Source organism: Lynx rufus, unplaced genomic scaffold, assembly GCF_022079265.1.
Source record: "Lynx rufus isolate CCGP_SWC_20201006 ecotype Redwood Valley unplaced genomic scaffold, mLynRuf1.p SCAF_26, whole genome shotgun sequence".
Taxonomy (NCBI): Eukaryota; Metazoa; Chordata; class Mammalia; order Carnivora; family Felidae; genus Lynx; species Lynx rufus.
In genome coordinates this window covers 7,238,254-7,254,784 of record NW_025814841.1, presented here as the reverse complement: position 1 = coordinate 7,254,784, position 16,531 = coordinate 7,238,254, and the positions used below count along the sequence as shown (strand labels likewise).

The 16,531-nt window shown below is 37.2% G+C and overlaps 1 protein-coding gene across 2 annotated transcripts in view; it reads left to right on the top strand.

Annotated features, from left to right (window-relative positions):
- Positions 1–16,531, top strand: part of VPS13B (vacuolar protein sorting 13 homolog B) — an 806,197-nt gene that overhangs the window by 730,194 nt on the left and 59,472 nt on the right. For both annotated transcript variants that reach the window (XM_047088880.1, XM_047088879.1), the window contains exon 44: positions 16,235–16,390. In XM_047088880.1, coding sequence (XP_046944836.1) covers positions 16,235–16,390 — 156 coding nt within the window. The remainder of the gene's footprint in view (positions 1–16,234; positions 16,391–16,531) is intronic.

Sequence of the window (16,531 nt, the reverse complement as noted above, 5' to 3'; positions counted from 1 at the left end):
AATTGAATATAAGGGTCAGGATCTCAGGAGAATATTCTGGCCTGGAGGTAAAAATTGGGTCTATCACCAGTGCCTAGGTAGCAGTGGGAATAGATAAGTATGCCCAAGGAGACAGTGCTAACAGAAGAGGACTTTGTTAGTTACCTCTTGCTGTAGAACAATGTACAACATTGGTACGGGCACAGGCTGACTACTATAGACACTCCATTCATAAAAGAAGAAAAAGGGAGTCCCATCAAAGTTCCTGGTGCATAGAAATTCTAATATCCAACCAGTAACTCAGAAGTTTCTCAATTAGTAATCGTTCATACTCCTGCTCAGGAATGATTGTCCATGGCTCATGGCTTTGGACTCTTGGCTAAAGCTCTGAGTCATCCATCCCTTTCCATGAAAAGTAACCTTTGCTTGCACTTCAAAGTTTTCTCAGCCTGCTTTCTATCAGAATTGTGAAGAATCACAGGCCTCTTTACCGTTTTGCACTGTCTTCATCTCTTTCAGTCTAAATTGGCCTTGTTTCTTCCAATACAATTCAGTAAACAACTTTGTGGGTATCTTATTAATCTTGCTGAGGTTTGCTACAGTAGACAAAATCATGTATCTCTTCAAGATAATTCCTTCTCTGCTTTGGAATTTGGTGACACCGCTGAGGGACATCACCCCTAAGTGTCTTAGAAGCCCTGTTGTTTGAATAGTTTGCTGAAACACCAGTTTAGGTTTTTTCCTGAGATCCTAACAAAGGATTTTATAGCCACATCCTTAGCTTCATCCCTAAAGCCAGCTTTCCTGGTCATGTCCTGGATTTTATCTTTGCCTAGAAACCATTTCTTGAATTTAGCATCATTTGCCTTCTAGAAGGCTAGAAATGTTCAAAACTCGCCAGTCATGGCTCCTGTTCATCTAACAGTTCTTCCTTACGCTTCTGTCACCTCTCTCAGACTTTAATATAAGCAACAGATAGAAGCCAGAAGGTACTTCAACACTGCCCAGAAAACTCCTTAGCTAGGTCACATAGTTGATTAGGCACATTTCTTTTCTTTCTTTTTCTTTTTTCTTTTTTTTTTTTTGAGAAAGAATGCCAAGCAGGCTCCAGTGCAGAGCCTGACACAGGGTTCAGTGTCACAAACCATGAGATCCTGACCTGAACCAAAGTCAAGAGTAAAATGCTTAACTGACTGAGCCACCCACACACCCTGAGTGGGCACATTTCTACTTTTCCTGTCACTGCAGGTTGTAGTGTTGCTAAACTCTCTCTGCCACTACATAACAAAGATTCCCTTTCCTCCGTCATCCACCATCGTTTTCCTCACGTCCTCACTGACAGCCTCTCTATGGCCTTGAAGTAACTATTAAAAATATCTTTGAAGTATCTCAGATATTCATCAACACTCTTCTCAAGTCCTTCCAGTTTCTGCCCATTTGCCTGCTCCAAAGCCCCTTGCATTTTTAGGCTTTTGTTATAATAGCACTCCACTTGGAGATACCAAAATCTATATTAGTTGCATTTTGCTGTTTAATAAATTATCCCAAAACTTGAGTAGATAAAATAACAAATATTTTTTTACCTCCATTCCATTAGCCAAGAATTTTGGGAGTGGTAGTTGTAGCTAAGAGTCTCTGAGAAGGCTGTAGTCAAGACATCAGCTGAAACTATAGTCATCTAAAGGCTTGACTGGGCTGGAGGATCCATTTCCAAAATGGCTCACTCTCATGGCTCTTGACAAGAAGACTTGGCTTTTTGCTACAAGGATCTCTCCATAGAGTTGGTTGAGTATTCTCATGACATAGCCGCTGGCTTCCCCCAGATCAGGTTATCCAAGATAGAACAAGATAGAAGCCATAGTGTCTTTCATGACCTAAGCTCAGAAGTCATTCATTGTCATTTCTGTGATATCCTAGTGGTTACACAGACTAGCCCTATTTAGCGTAGGAGAGAGCTACACAAAGGCACAAGTAACAGGAGACAAGGATCAGTGGAGTGATCTTGGAGGTGGGCTGCCATAAGGAATAATAGTAGAATTGGGGGGGTTAGGCTGAGGAATGGGATCCATTGAAAAAGAATAAGAAGAAGAGGAAAACTAAGACATAACAGGAAAACTAGGACATACAGTGTTCTAAAAACTAAGGAGAATATCTGGAGGTACAGAATTATCAGATGCCTTATGGTGGAAATTGAATGAGACAAGAACTGAAGAGACCGTTGTATTTGGCAATTGAGAGGTCATTGATGACTCAAGGAAAGCATTTTCATGGCAAAATAGGGATTGAAGCCAAATGAAGTGGGTTGAAAATGAACAGAAGGTGAGGAAATGGAAAGAATCAGCATAAAAAAAGTCTTTTTTTAATCTTGATTGGGTGTTAGCTAGAGAAAGCTGCAGGGTAAAACGTGGGTTTTAAATGGAAGAAATTTAAACATGTTATATATGAGAAGAAATAAATAGAAGAGATTTATATGCAGAAGAGGAAAAATGATTAGTGGCATAAAAGCTTAGAAGGGAAGAAGAGGAAAGAATCCTCCAGATGGGAGGAGGTTTATATCATATCTATTGCTGCTTAACAAAGCACCCCAAGGCTTAGTAGCTTAAAAAACCTTATTAACTCATGAGTCTGTCGGTCAGAAATCTAGATGCACTCAGGAGGGTCCTCTGCCGGTGTCTGCAGGGCTCACTTGTGAGGCTGCCATCAGCTGGTAGGCCACCTGGGGCCCGCTGGTCCAAGGTGGCCTCACCTACATGTGTGGTAGTTGGCAGGCTATTGGCCAGGGTACTCTTGGATCTCTTCCACGTGACCGCCCCGGGAGCCTCGCCCAGACAGGAAAGCAAGAGCAGAAGCTGCAAAGCCTGTTGAGCCTAAGCTCAGAGCTCATGCACAATCTCCTGCCACACTGGTAGGCAGAGCAAGTCACAGGTTTAGGCCAGGTCCAAAGAATAAGGACCTAGGTTTTACCTCTTACTGAGAGTTGCTGAGAAAATTTGCGGCCACATGTGACTTAGCACAAAAGCCTCCTCCTATTTTGAGACAGGAGAGAATGAGGATGAGTGTGAATGTATATGAGGTTTTGATGAAAGTAAAAAGAGAAAAAGAGAACAGGAGGCTTTATAAAAGTAATTTTCCACAGCATCTAATCCTGTAGCCTGCTCATATTAGGCATTTGGTAAACGTTCACTGAATAAGGGTTTTTACTTATAACATTTCTTACATTTCTCAAGAACATAAACTTAAAAGCTTAATTGTTTTAAAAAAACGAAAATTATAAGTAGTGCTTTTTGCATCAGATTGGATATTTTGTGTATACTGTACGGGCATACAAAAAGGTCCTCCAGTCTCAAAATGTGTGGTTCTGTATACTGTCAATGAAGTTGGACTTGCAATTAAGAGTGTTCCTGGTCTCCCACACCTCCTCCCCTGTGACTTCCCACTGGCCTCTAGTGAAAATTCTGACGGAATTAGGAGAGTCCTGCAAGAGGGGATTCACCACATACTCCAAACGAGAGCACCTTTCAGGTCCACGTGCATGTCCAACTCTTCCCAATTGATTTTTTTTTATTTTATTTTAAGTGAACTCTACACCATACATGGGTCTCGAACTCACAACCCTGAGATCAAGAGTTGCATGATTTACCGACTGAGCCAGCCAGGCACCCCCAACTCTTCTCAGTTAACTGTGAAAAATTCTTAACTGGTTTGTCATAAACCAAAAGTACATTATATGTTACCAAATATTACCTATTTAGAGTAAATCACTTCAAGTCAACTGTGCCACACATTATCTCCTTCTCTAGCCATGGAAGTAGATTCCCATAAACCTACAGTATCACCCTTGTTGGGTAGGGCACAGCTGTCTGCAACTAGCAATTCCATGTGGAAAGGAAGGATTGTATGCCTTTGCTCCCCAGTGGCAGTAACAGGCTTCTTTTTACTGTTGCTGACATTAAGATAGCTAAAATCAACAGTGAGGTAAACACTTCTTGGGACCATCTGGCAAGGATTTTAATCCAAAATTTTCTGTAAACACTGACTCCATTTGAGTACCCAGAACCTACCGTCCAGTCACCATCGACTGCATTTTTATTTCAGTCTTAAAGCAGTAATTGAAATGACAAAATAGTAGACTGTAGGCTCTGTCCCTTCACCTTTCTCTCTTAAAATATTTCAGTTTCATGAGAGATTCCAGAAGACTTACATTCTCTAAGGAAGCTTTGAGGGCCTTGTGAGGTCACCAGTAGAGGTAAATGGGGCCCTAACAGTTTTGGTCGTTAAATATCTAGTAGCTAGAGCATATTTAGAATTTCTCCATTTTCTATTGGGAAATGCATTTACTCTAAATGAGAGGGAGAAGTTTGGGACTGAGTTTTCTTACTCCTGTATATTTCAAAGCTTCTTTGTAAAAATCATTTGCAATATGACCTAGTTAAGACTTTTAAAGTCTTTCACCAGAAATGGCAAAGATAGGATTGTGATAGAGCACTTTATTCAGTCCCAGGGCTGATTTCTGGACTTTCCTATACGCCTGCATGAAAGAGAACAACTGGGGATTATTTCAGCTGTGAAGCACCCAGAGGAATGACTGCTGGTGCTGCTAATGGTCTCTCTGTCCCTCCTCTGGCAATAAATTTTAGATATTGAAATATAGCTTTGGAGAAAAATGTACTGAAGATTCCTTAAGCTTTTTACAAGACACTCAAAAGGCTTTTCACAAGCCCGTGCTCTGGAAATGTGAATTCTTGATGTCTAAACATAAAGGTCCTTTACTGAACTAATTTTAAATGTGAATTTTAGTACAGAGTACTTGGAGAAAGGGAATGCAGCTGGACCATTAAAGCATGGTATTTTGCCATTTTTAAGTAACGGGAAATACTGATTAAGAATGTTATAAAGATTTCAGCATACATAATGTGATTGTGTCTAATCATAACCTATTAGCACAAGCCTATACCAAAAGCATTAAGTCTGTTAAAGACAATGGCATACCTATTATACTGTGGCACTTTTTAATTATTTCCATACTGAACAGGATATTGAAGAGCTTATTATCTAAAGGTCAGAATAATGCCCAAGACATGGCCAAGCCCAATGAGTGTCAGATGCATGGAATGTTGGATGACTTCATAGTTATGAAATTATTTCATTTCTCATGATAATTCCTGACTTGCCAAGTTAGTGAATTTTAAGAACTCTGAGAGCAGATTTTAAGATAAATGTGAAATAATCCATACTTTTGGAGTCAGGGACTTCCCTTCAGGCATTAGTTCATATTTGACTTGCTTGACTTACACTTGGGGATAAAATGAGTTAGGACAAGGTCTTAGATACCACATTCCCTTACTGGGAAAGAAAACCAACTTGCACAACTTTGGCTCATGTTTCTTGTTATACAGGCACTGAGAAGCAGCGGTTGCCATGAAATACTTTATTTAACCTTTACAAAAATGTTTTCTTAGTATGGCAAGGCAGTTTAGTTAAATGAAAATAAATAACTATAAAAACTTTGGATTTCTTTTATATCCATCTGTTGACTTCTTTTTTTTTCTAATTAAAAATTAGGGATAGTAATTATAATTGTCTAAGTTGCCATAATGATTAAAAATGAGGATTTCATAAAACTATTTTATCTTGTCTTAGGACACATGTTGGCATGTCTTCTGTTTTACATTAATGTAAATTTTGCTGAATGATGAATGTTGTATTTGAGAACAATTTAAAAGAAAGTTTTTATTCAAACCTTGGTTAGGTTTCTCTATTGTTTATATTTGTATTAAGTCAAAATTGATTTTCAAACAAACAAAACTGTTTGGCTCACAGACTCAAAATATCTCTCCAAACCTGAATGGCTGTTAAACAGTATCTCTAGTGTCTTTTCTCATTGGCTTCCATTTCTCAGCTCACCTAAATTAGTCTTTATTATTTCTATCCAACATACTCTTTTCTCTTCCACTGAAGAGTTGGGTCCAACCAAGAGCATGGCGACCATCGACTTTCATTCTGTCGAAGGAGTGTGTCTACAGAGCACCAAAATCTCCTGGCTGTTGGTGCAACTCAATTAAGCAATTAAAGTTTCTATTTATTTTATTGAATTACTGTAAAAGAAAATGTGAATTTCATATTTTATGAATAAACCATCCTTTTCTGTACTCCCACGTACACATACATATCACATTTTTCTGAATTTTTACTTTTCAACCCTTGGTAGTAGTATCAGGGGTAAACAGTCTCAAAGACTGTCACACAGTTCTGGACATAAGGCAGCCATTAGTATCATGGTTTTTTTCGGTCACATATCATTTAAATATCAAAAAGTCCACACCCTTTAGAAACATGAAAACAATAGATATGTGTAATGCTGAAATGACCTTTTTTTTTTTTTTAAGTTTACTTATTTATTTTGAGAGAGGTGGAAACAGCGCAAGTGGGGGAAGGACAGAGAGAGGGGAAGAGAGAGAATCACAAGCAGGCTCTGTGCTGCCAGTGCAGAGCCCGACCCGGGGCTCAAGCATACGAAACCGTGAGATCATGACCCGAGCCAAAACCAAGAGTCGGGTGATTAACCGACTGAGCCACCCAGGTGCTCCTGAAATAACCTCTTCAAAGCAAGCCTGTGTATCATTTCATACTTTTTTTACTGTACGTATTTATATCTTATTTCATGATTAATATGTCCCCAAAATTTATGCATAAATTATATTTGTAATATATGAGAGAATTTGCTCATGAAATCTTTTTGCAAAATTTTTCAAGTGTATCATTTTCCCTAATTTAGATAATTTAGATTTAGATTATTTTTTTAATAATTTTTTTTAATGTTTATTCATTTTTGAGAGACACAATGTGAGCGGGGCAGGGGCACAGAGAGAAGGAGACACAGAATCTGAAGCAGGCTTCAGGCTCTGAGCTGTCAGCACAGAGCCTGATACAGGGTTCTAACCCACAAACTGAGAATTCATTACCTGAGCTGAAGTTGGTCACTTAATTGACTGAGCCACCCATGTGCCCCTAGATTTAGACCATTTTTTAGCAGAGAATACACATTAAGCATCCCATTGTTTTGTAGACAATGAATATGTCAAATGTATCATAATTATTCATCCTACTCTTCTTTTTTAACTTATTTTTTTCTAAGTATATACATTTTAGCCAGAAACAGAACAAAGACTGATGTCTGAACAGTGAAAAACTGTAAATAAATTTTTGAATTTAGATTTCTGTTTATAGATACTTACAAAATATGAATCTCTTTTAATTTTAATAAGATTCTATGGCTTGATTATAGATATGTCAAAACACGGATTAAGCCTTAATGTTTGCTAGAGATGTGTGACACCTGACACATGACCCACGGAAACTCAAACTGTGTGATAGAAGGGCACAATGCACTGTTTTAAAGCTATGAAGACTTATCAATACAATATGTGATAGACATGTCTTCTTTATATTAATTATGTATATTTTGTTTTTCTTTCGTACCTGTGACATTTTCTCTCCTATTCCTTTATGTATTTGTCCTTTTGCTTTGTGTATAATCGTAAAGGTTTCCAAATTTTTCTTCCCTAGTAGTTATTCATACTTGCTCTACTTCCATCAGTGTAGATTGTTACTCTATAAATGCATTTTTTAGTTTCCTTGCATTTATTGTTTTATTTTTTTTTAATGTTTATTTATTTTAGAGAGAGACAGAGCACAAGCAGGGGAGGGGCAGAGAGAGAGAGGGAGACACAGAATCCAAAGCAGGCTCCAGGCTCTGAGCTGTCAGCACAAAGCTCGATGCGGGGCTCGAACCCACGAACCACGAGATCATGACCTAGGCTGAAGTCAGCCACTTAACCGACTGAGCCACCCAGGCGCCCCTCCTTGCATTTATTGTTTTATCTAATCTCCTTTTTATATCATATTCATTTTACCCTCATACCAGACTGTTCTTTCCTCTCAGTGGTTTTCTACAGTTTTCCAGAAATCATGTATTTTTTAACAGTGTAAAGAAAACCAAAAACTGTCCTGATTTTTTTTTTCCCTAAATTCTGCAACAGGGTGTTTATGGTAACTAGTGTCTTCCCCTCACTTTTTAAGATGATATTCTGTTTCCTCTGCTTTGTAGTATTTTTTCACAGGTCTCATGGCTTATTTTCACTGTTGGTGATTATAGTCTATGGATTGTCCTTGGTTAGACTGTGTTATCACTCAAGGAATGGTGAACTTTCTCTTCTCACTCCCAGCAACAGGCCAGAGTGATTAAGTATATTCCTGTCTCACTTCCCATTTTCTAGTTGGCATGTCCTAATATCTCTCAACGATACAGAGGTAACAGCTTCTCTTGCATCTTTTCATGCTTCTCTGATACTTCAAATTGTCAAAATTTATGAGAAACTACAATTTCCCTTGTTCACAGCTGTTTTTGTTGTTTTTCCTGACTCTTTCTTCCTCCATAATGTTTGTCTTGTGATGACCTCTCCTAAAATACAGTGGAGTACTGCTACAATCTGTTTTTCCCTGGGAGCTCCTATCTCTGTATAGACACAGAAAGACTAGGGAGACAGTGAATAGCATGACATCAAACAGCCCAAGAAACTGTCGGTTACTTTATATCAGTGTCTCTGTGGCTTTAGTCCCTGCTGTTGCCTGATGACTGATGCCCTGAGGAAAAGTGGCAGTTGTGACCTAACAGTTCACTGCCTCTTTGGCCTCCCTTTCTGTACCACTCTCTCATGGGCAGGACTTCCCAACCCTCATGTCTCCTCATCCCGCAGAACCTACAAATATGCCTCTTGGCTGCGCGAGAGCAAGATCTGGCCTCCTAAACCAATGGTTTTTATTCTCGTAGGACTCTTTCCTTTCCAGGATCAAAACTCAGTGGTTCTATTCGGGTTAGGATCAAAGCTATTAGAGGAATGTAAGCTGATGAGTTCATACTATAAAGTTAATTTTCCAAATTACATTGACAAGAATATGACAAGAAGTTGTTTGCACAAATGGTTTGAAGCTATAGCTTGCTACTTTTATGACTTGTCCTTGTTCGTAATGCAGTGTGCCTTGTAGACATTAATTTTGTACAGAAAGAGCCACTCCGAGTGAGGCTGTCGCCTGCTTTTGTTTATCAGAAACGATAGTCCTGTTTATCTTTTATTTACTCTACTTCAGCATGTCTTTTTTCATGTTATTTCTTTGGGTAACTAAATATGTCCTCCGGTCAGTCTTTTAACTCTCCAGCAGAATACCCCTGGAGTCCTACAACAACTTTTCCTTCCTCTCATAAAATTGTGCAGCATAATTTTTCTTGTTAAATATCTGTTTCTTCCACTATATTGTGAGAATTTTCAGTGCACGTAATGCGTCTCATTCCTCTCTATATCCACCATGTGTAGTACAGTTCATTGGCTTATGGTAAACATTTAATAGATGTAGATCCTAAAAATATTTGCTAAACTGAAAAAAAAACCCAAAAACCTATTGCTCTAGGAAATAAAGCTCAAATAAGTACATTAAACTGCTCCAAGGATCATCTGAATAAGTACGAGAGCAAGCCAGACCCTATGGGAGGAACTCTGAGGCTACAGAGATGAACTGAACACCATGTCACCCTTTTAGCAAAGTGCCGGCAGTGCAAATGGGAAAGCTGCGATACTGCCTAGGACAGACGGGGAGATTTCACTCAGGAAGCTGAATTTGAGTTTTTAAAATAGAAATATGTCATTTCTTAGTCCTTAAAATGCAGGCTATGTATGCTTTCTATTAGACATTTTTCTTTTTAATAACATTAATGTTTATCTGATTGCAAAATAATACATATTTATAGTATGAAATTTGGAAATTACATAAGAGCACACAAAACACACAAAGGAAAACTTAAAATACATAATCCCACAACCCCAAGATAACCACAGTTAGCATTCTGGCATTATTTCTAGCCATTTTCTCCGCTAGAAATAGGCATATATACTTTTTCTTCATTTTACAAAACCAGAATGTATATTGTAAGTATCTTTTTGTAATGTGCTTTTTTTCAGTTAATCTGTCGCTAACTAATAGTGCTAATGTGTTTGCATGCTGTGATTTTTTCTTCAGCAGCTTGAGAGGATTCTACAGTATAGGTATGGTTAAGCACACCTTACTCTGAGTAAACGTACCTGAGTTCAAATCTTGTCCCTTGCCCTCCCCAGCACTGTGGCCCTGAGCAGCTATTCAGCGTCTCTGGAACTCAGTTTGCTTTTCGTCTGTAAAATGAAACAGAAGTATCTACTGTGTAAGATTATTTTAAGGAATAAGTGAGCAAATCTTTAAAAAGCACTTAACCCAGTGCTTGGTACATAGTATGTGTCTAACAAATGATAGCTTTTATTGTTTTTACGATATTTTATTTGATCAATTTCCTACTAATGCATAATTTTCATTATTAAAACAATACTGGAATAAGTTACATCTAGGTTAATCTTTGCACATATGAATAATTACTACCTTATGATAAATTCCTATGTAGAATTGATGAGTCCGTATCTAAAACTAAGATTTTTGACAAGGATTTCCCTCCCACTGCAATCTATATTCTAATGGACATTTTGTGAGTATGCCAGGTTTCCCTTTTTTATAAGGGGCTGTTTTAGGCTGATTACACAGTGTTTGTGGCTTTCTTTGAATTCATTCATGAGGGAAAACCTACAAGCACTCATATTTTATGGAAGAGCAAACTACCCAACACTTGTGTGAAGACAGTGGAGCCTCCATTATATCATCTCCTGTACTATCGATTTGGAAAGCTTTCTTTTTCTTTTTCCTTTTTCTTCCAAAATACACTGCATCAAAGAGTCCAAGTTATCCACTAGAAAATAAATCAATATGATTTATTTCCGCTTTCCTCATTCCTTACTTGTGAGATTGTGTTCTATAAATAAATGTAAAAGAGTGTATAGAGTGCTGAGATTTCCAGTATTGAATCAGGGTGACACCAAGCATTAGCCATTATCTAGAAATTTTTCCACTTGGTTTTTTAGCATTATGTCAGATACTCTGAACCTCCTGAAATTTAACTGCCTTAAAAAAACAATAATGAGCAGCATATTTCGATTTATTGTGATGTTATTTTATTGGTGTGAAATGTACTATCAGTTCTACTTGTACGTTTCAAACAAGCACTTAAACTTTGATCTCTGTTATTTGATCTGTAGCTTTCCAGATATTATTTTAGATAGACAAGAATTTTAAAAAATACTTTAACTTAATTTGCACTCATAATGTTCACTATATCATCTGAGATCTACTTTATGCTTTAATATCAATATTGCAGTATCTGAATTATGGATCTGAGGGGTTATATTGATTTGTAGTTTAATCTAGTATCGTTATCCACATAAGGCAAATCTCCTGTGTTGAAAGGTCATTCAAAAAATAGGAAGTTTTTAAGAGTGTACTGATCTTGGTGAGCACCAAATAATACACAGACTTGTTGAATCACTATATTGTATGCCTGAAACAAATATAACACCGTATGTTAACTACACTGGAATTAAAATGTTTAAAAATGTATAGACAAAAGGAAAAATTAAAAAGTAGGAATTTCTAAACATTTTGATTTAATACTCAATTTTATGGTAATTTGTACACAAGTATCACCACTAAAAATTTTTAATGTCTATTTTGGGTTATTTTTCAATAATCCCCACTCATTTATTAAATATCTATTGAATGCCTACTGTGCACTAGGCTCTTGGGATATAATGATAAGTTTAGAAGTTTAAAAAATATACATGATGCCTAAGCTTTAATATATGTATTAATGTATACATATATTGAAAGGTTTATTTCACTTGGATTGAATGTTAATTTTTTAGAACTCCTAAAATTTCTACAAAGAATATAATGGATTGGGAAAATTTTTGAAGTTATTTTAGATTTTCAGTTTCTTTTTAGAATATTACATATTACTGTACAGTATATTACTATAAAATGCAAAAAAAAAGTATAAGTGAATCTGAAGACAAATTTTTTGTCTTAGGTAGAAATTATCTCGATAACAGTTTTAAAATGAGTCGTGAGGGGTGCCTGGATGGCTCATTTGGTTGAGCATCCGACTCTTGATTTTGGCTCAGGTCATGATCCCAAGGTCATGGGATTAAGCCCCGCATCAGGGTCCACACTGAGCATGGAGCCTACTTAAGATTCTCTTTGCCTCTGCCCCTGCCCCTCTCTCCACTTGCTCACTCTCTCTCTCTCTAAAATAAATAAGTAAAAATAAAAATAAAATAAAATGAATAAAGTTCACAGACAAGTATCCAGTACCTTCATTTATATTTAAGATATAATTTTTAAAATTTCGTCTTCCCCTTTTCTTTCCCTTCCTTGTTGTACCCTCTGTTCCTATATTTCATCCTGTTTTTCTTTCCTCTGTAACTGATTCAGGAATTCTCCCTTTGGAGGTTACTGTGGGTGGTCCTGAGAGCTGACCCCAAACCCCTGATCAGTAATTCAGTTTTAATTTTTATTTTGTATTGAAAAAAAAAAATGAACAGAAGGCTGTATATGCTCCCATTTGAGGTCTTCAGTGGAAAAACTATGAATTTAGTCTGGCTGCCAGTACAGCCCTGGGAAGGGGTGGGGGCAGGGTCTGCTGGATGAAAAGAAAATGTAGTCTCTTGGGACCTTCCAACAAGTGTGGCCACTGTACAACCTGCCTTATTGCTTAGTTGCAGTTCCCATTGAGAAGTTTAAACAAGAATTGTTCCTATTTTGACTTCTTCCCCAATGGAAAGTATTAGACACTAGCTAAGTAGGCCAAAAAGAATGAAAAGCCTGAATAGAAAAGATGGTAGAGGAAGTGAGTCAGTAAGGGAAATGTAATAGGAAAGAGGGGAAAGAAAATTTCCAAGTTGATAAGAGAACATAAAAATACCATGGGCTCCAGGCCATAAAGGATAGTGATTTTTTTGCTAAGGCCGTTGCTTCTTCTTTCTCATGTTTTCATGTTTCTGGCCCACCTTGCCTCTCCTCCTGACCGTTGCCCTCCTACCTCCACACTCCACTCTTACCTTCTCTCAACACACTGCTCCCCTATACAGAAGGCTTCATTCAAAAGGCTCATTCTTCAATAAAGCACAAATTCCTCACTTAGTACATCAGTGCTGGCCGCAATCTACATCTGCCTCTCCGACCTTGTGCCTCACTCCTGTTTTTCATGTTCCCTTTGCTCTAGCCAGTCAACACTATTATTTTGCCCCCAAGCATACCTTCTGACTTTCACATCTCACATTGTCCCTTTGGCCCAGAAAGGAACCTTCATCTTTGCCAGTTGAAATCCTGTGGTAACTCTGAGACCCAACTGCTCCATGAAGTTCTCCTTATCATAGCAGCGTAGAGCAAGCCCTCCTTTCTCTAGATTCCTGTACCATTTTGTTCCTCCCCTAATGCTTCCTGTTATTTGTTTGTGCATGCCTTATTTTACCTATAAGATCATAAGCTTTTCGCAGGACAAAGAACACAGCTCGTCCTTCTTATTTCCTCCATAGGGGCTAGCATATCACCTTCCTTATAGTAACCAAGTTAAAAAAAAAAAATGCATTGGGTGAATGATCAAAAGAAATGTTATTAGGATCAAGTAGTCAAACACAGATTGCAAATTTTTATGCCTGGTTTATTGTTCCTTCAGTATAGAAATAAAAATTGACCTATGAGTATTTATTATTAAACGGAGAGTTCAGTACCTATAGCAGTGAAATTTAATCATTTGGTTCAAAAAGAACAGAACACGCCCCACTCACCTGATGCCCAGGAGTCTCAGCACTGCTGTCTAGTGTCTGGATCAGTCACTCATGGGAAGGAGGACCAAAGTAGTGCTGGGCCTTCTCATTTCCTTTTTGTAGATTTTCTCTCTTAGGAATGTAATTTCTTTCTTAATAAAGTATATGTGTTTAATAGCTATTTAGATGTTTTTAACAGCAGACCAAACATTACAAATATTCTACTGGTGATGCATATGGGGAGAGGTGTTATGTTTTCCCCCACCCAGCTTTTCTGTGTGAATTAAACCCAAACATATCTGGATTCTCATAATTCAAAGAAAATATCTGCACCAACATTTTGAGAACAAATAGCTGCCAAGCGAAACCTGACAGCATATTCCTTGGTGACACTCAGTAAAAGCTGTGTAGACAGAGTGAGCGGCTACCTAAAACTGAGCTCATATGCAAATGTGAACACTCTCCAATTAAAATTACATTGTGTACATTAAACCTCTCTTCAGAGGCTGTGGAATTTTCAGGAAAAATATCGCCGAGCTTGACCTTAAGTACCTTGCCTCATTATTTTTTTGTCATTTCCAGCTACTAGTCTCTCCAAAGAAAACAACTCTCTTGTTTCTTTTAGTTTTGTGTGTGCCCTGAGCTCTTATTCCCAATTGGTGCTACAAAAAAACTGAAATGGTTCCAAACACCACTATTGTTTTTCTTTTTTTCTCTCTGTAACTAATATTTAAAGATCAAAGATAACTCTGGTACTTTTATGTTGTAGAGTGTAAGACCAAATTTTCCCTAAAGGTATTTGCTGTCCAGGATTTTTTTTTCTTTTCTTTTTTCTTTTCTTTCCTTTTCTTTTTTTTTCTTTTCTTTCTTTGTCTTTCTTTCTCTTTTTCTTTCTTGCTTTCTTGCTTTCTTGCTTTCTTGCTTTCTTTGAGCTGTAAGCTTTCTTCTTTAGAAATCATCTGAATGGTAGCTTCTTGATTTCACAGAGTCACTGGCAGTTGTATGCAGGAAGAGCTGGAGTGGGACCATATTAAAAGGAGGGAGATGAGTTAGGAGGTTTTTAAAAAATATTTTAGTAAGGTACTTAAAGACCAAAAGAAAAAACCCTCCCTTAACTTTCCACCAAAATCATATTGTGATAACTAGTACCTTGGGAAATTTTTTAATTTAAGCACTTTCTAAGGATCCTTCTAATGCTGAAACTAAAAAATAATCTTTCCATCAAAAAGCTTTTGTTATAATAATTCCCATGTAAATTCTTATTAATGTATTCATTTTAAGGGTCTATTATGATAGCTTTTATACAATATTTTTAAAGTTTTATTCGTTCTGTTAGTTTGGAAAATGTTTCATATGATTAGCCTTGGGTTCATTCTTTTAAAGAATTATATATATTGGGGCACCTAGGTGGCTCAGTTGCTTAAGTGTCCGACATCAGCTGAGGTCATGATCTCGTAGCTCGTGAGTTCAAGCCCCACGTTGGGCGTGTGCTGACAGCTCAGAGCCTGGAGCCTGCTTCAGATTCTGTGTCTCCCTCTCTCTCTGCCCTTCCTCTACTCATTCATAGTCTCTCTCTCTCTCAAAAAATAAAACATTAAAAATTTTTAATAAAAAATCATGTATGAGATGAAAGAAAATAGTGAGTTTGTATGTCATATAAATGTTTTTCCTAGAATGTCAGTTGTATTTCCTTATCCTTAGTAATTGTATAGAACATTGTTTATCTTCATTGTATCCTAAAGAAGCAGTAATTATTATATTGTTTTGGAATACTTGTTCAGTTAAACTGATTTTCTTAGCCGCATTTAGTAAGTAGAAGTAGAAATAGAAAATATTTGATGATCATGAAAGAAATCTAAATATTACCAAAAGTGGCAGTACTATATGAATAAATATGAATGAATCAGGAGACTCATTTGGTAAAACTGACAACAAATACACACTAGAAGAAAAATAGAACAAAGACATTTTCTCATACTTTAAAAATGTTGAAGGTAGTTCTAATTTGATATATGTGATCTCATAAAAACAGTATATTGAATGAACTGCTTCCTCAAATTGCCATTTTGTTCTTCATCAAAAGCAAAAATAAAGAATGGCAATTTAGGGTCAAAAATAATGCCACAAATGAAATTTTGCTTTAATTACTGTCTAGCCATAAGAAGGAATAAACCATCAGCCAAGACCAATGTTCTTTGATCTTACATTTCAACCTTCTTGTCCTCCAGATGATTGAAATGGTCTTTTCTCAAATGTTCAACAGGCCTTTTACCATTTGATAGGACAATTATTTTTAAGAAGGTTTAAAATGTGATCTGGAAAACCACATTGACTCTCTGTGGCATATTTGCTATTCTTAGCCTGGTTGAATAAGCTGGAAGTGGATGAATAATGCAGGTTAGAAAGAAAACAGATGCTAAATATTACAAATAGGAAGGTTTTCCAGCAACGAGACTTTCATTTTAGGACTAGATTTTTGTTGGCACTTTTGGCATTATGATGATTATTGTTTTTCTCTCCAGCTGTTACACATCTGTATTGAAGGCTGGGGCAATTGGCGCTGGTCAGAGCCCTTCAGTGTGGACCATGCCGGGACTTTTATTAGGACTATTCAGTACAAGGGTCGAACTGCTTCACTCATCATCAAGGTTCAGCAACTCAATGGAGTGCAGAAGCAGGTAAGTTCCTTGTGTTCATGGCCCAGACAGCTCTTAATTATTTGATGTAACTAGTGGAAGGGAAACTTAAAGAAATGAAAATAATTAAATAATAAAACAAAATCCCAGTGGTATGTCTAGTTCTGCCGCCTACTACTGTGC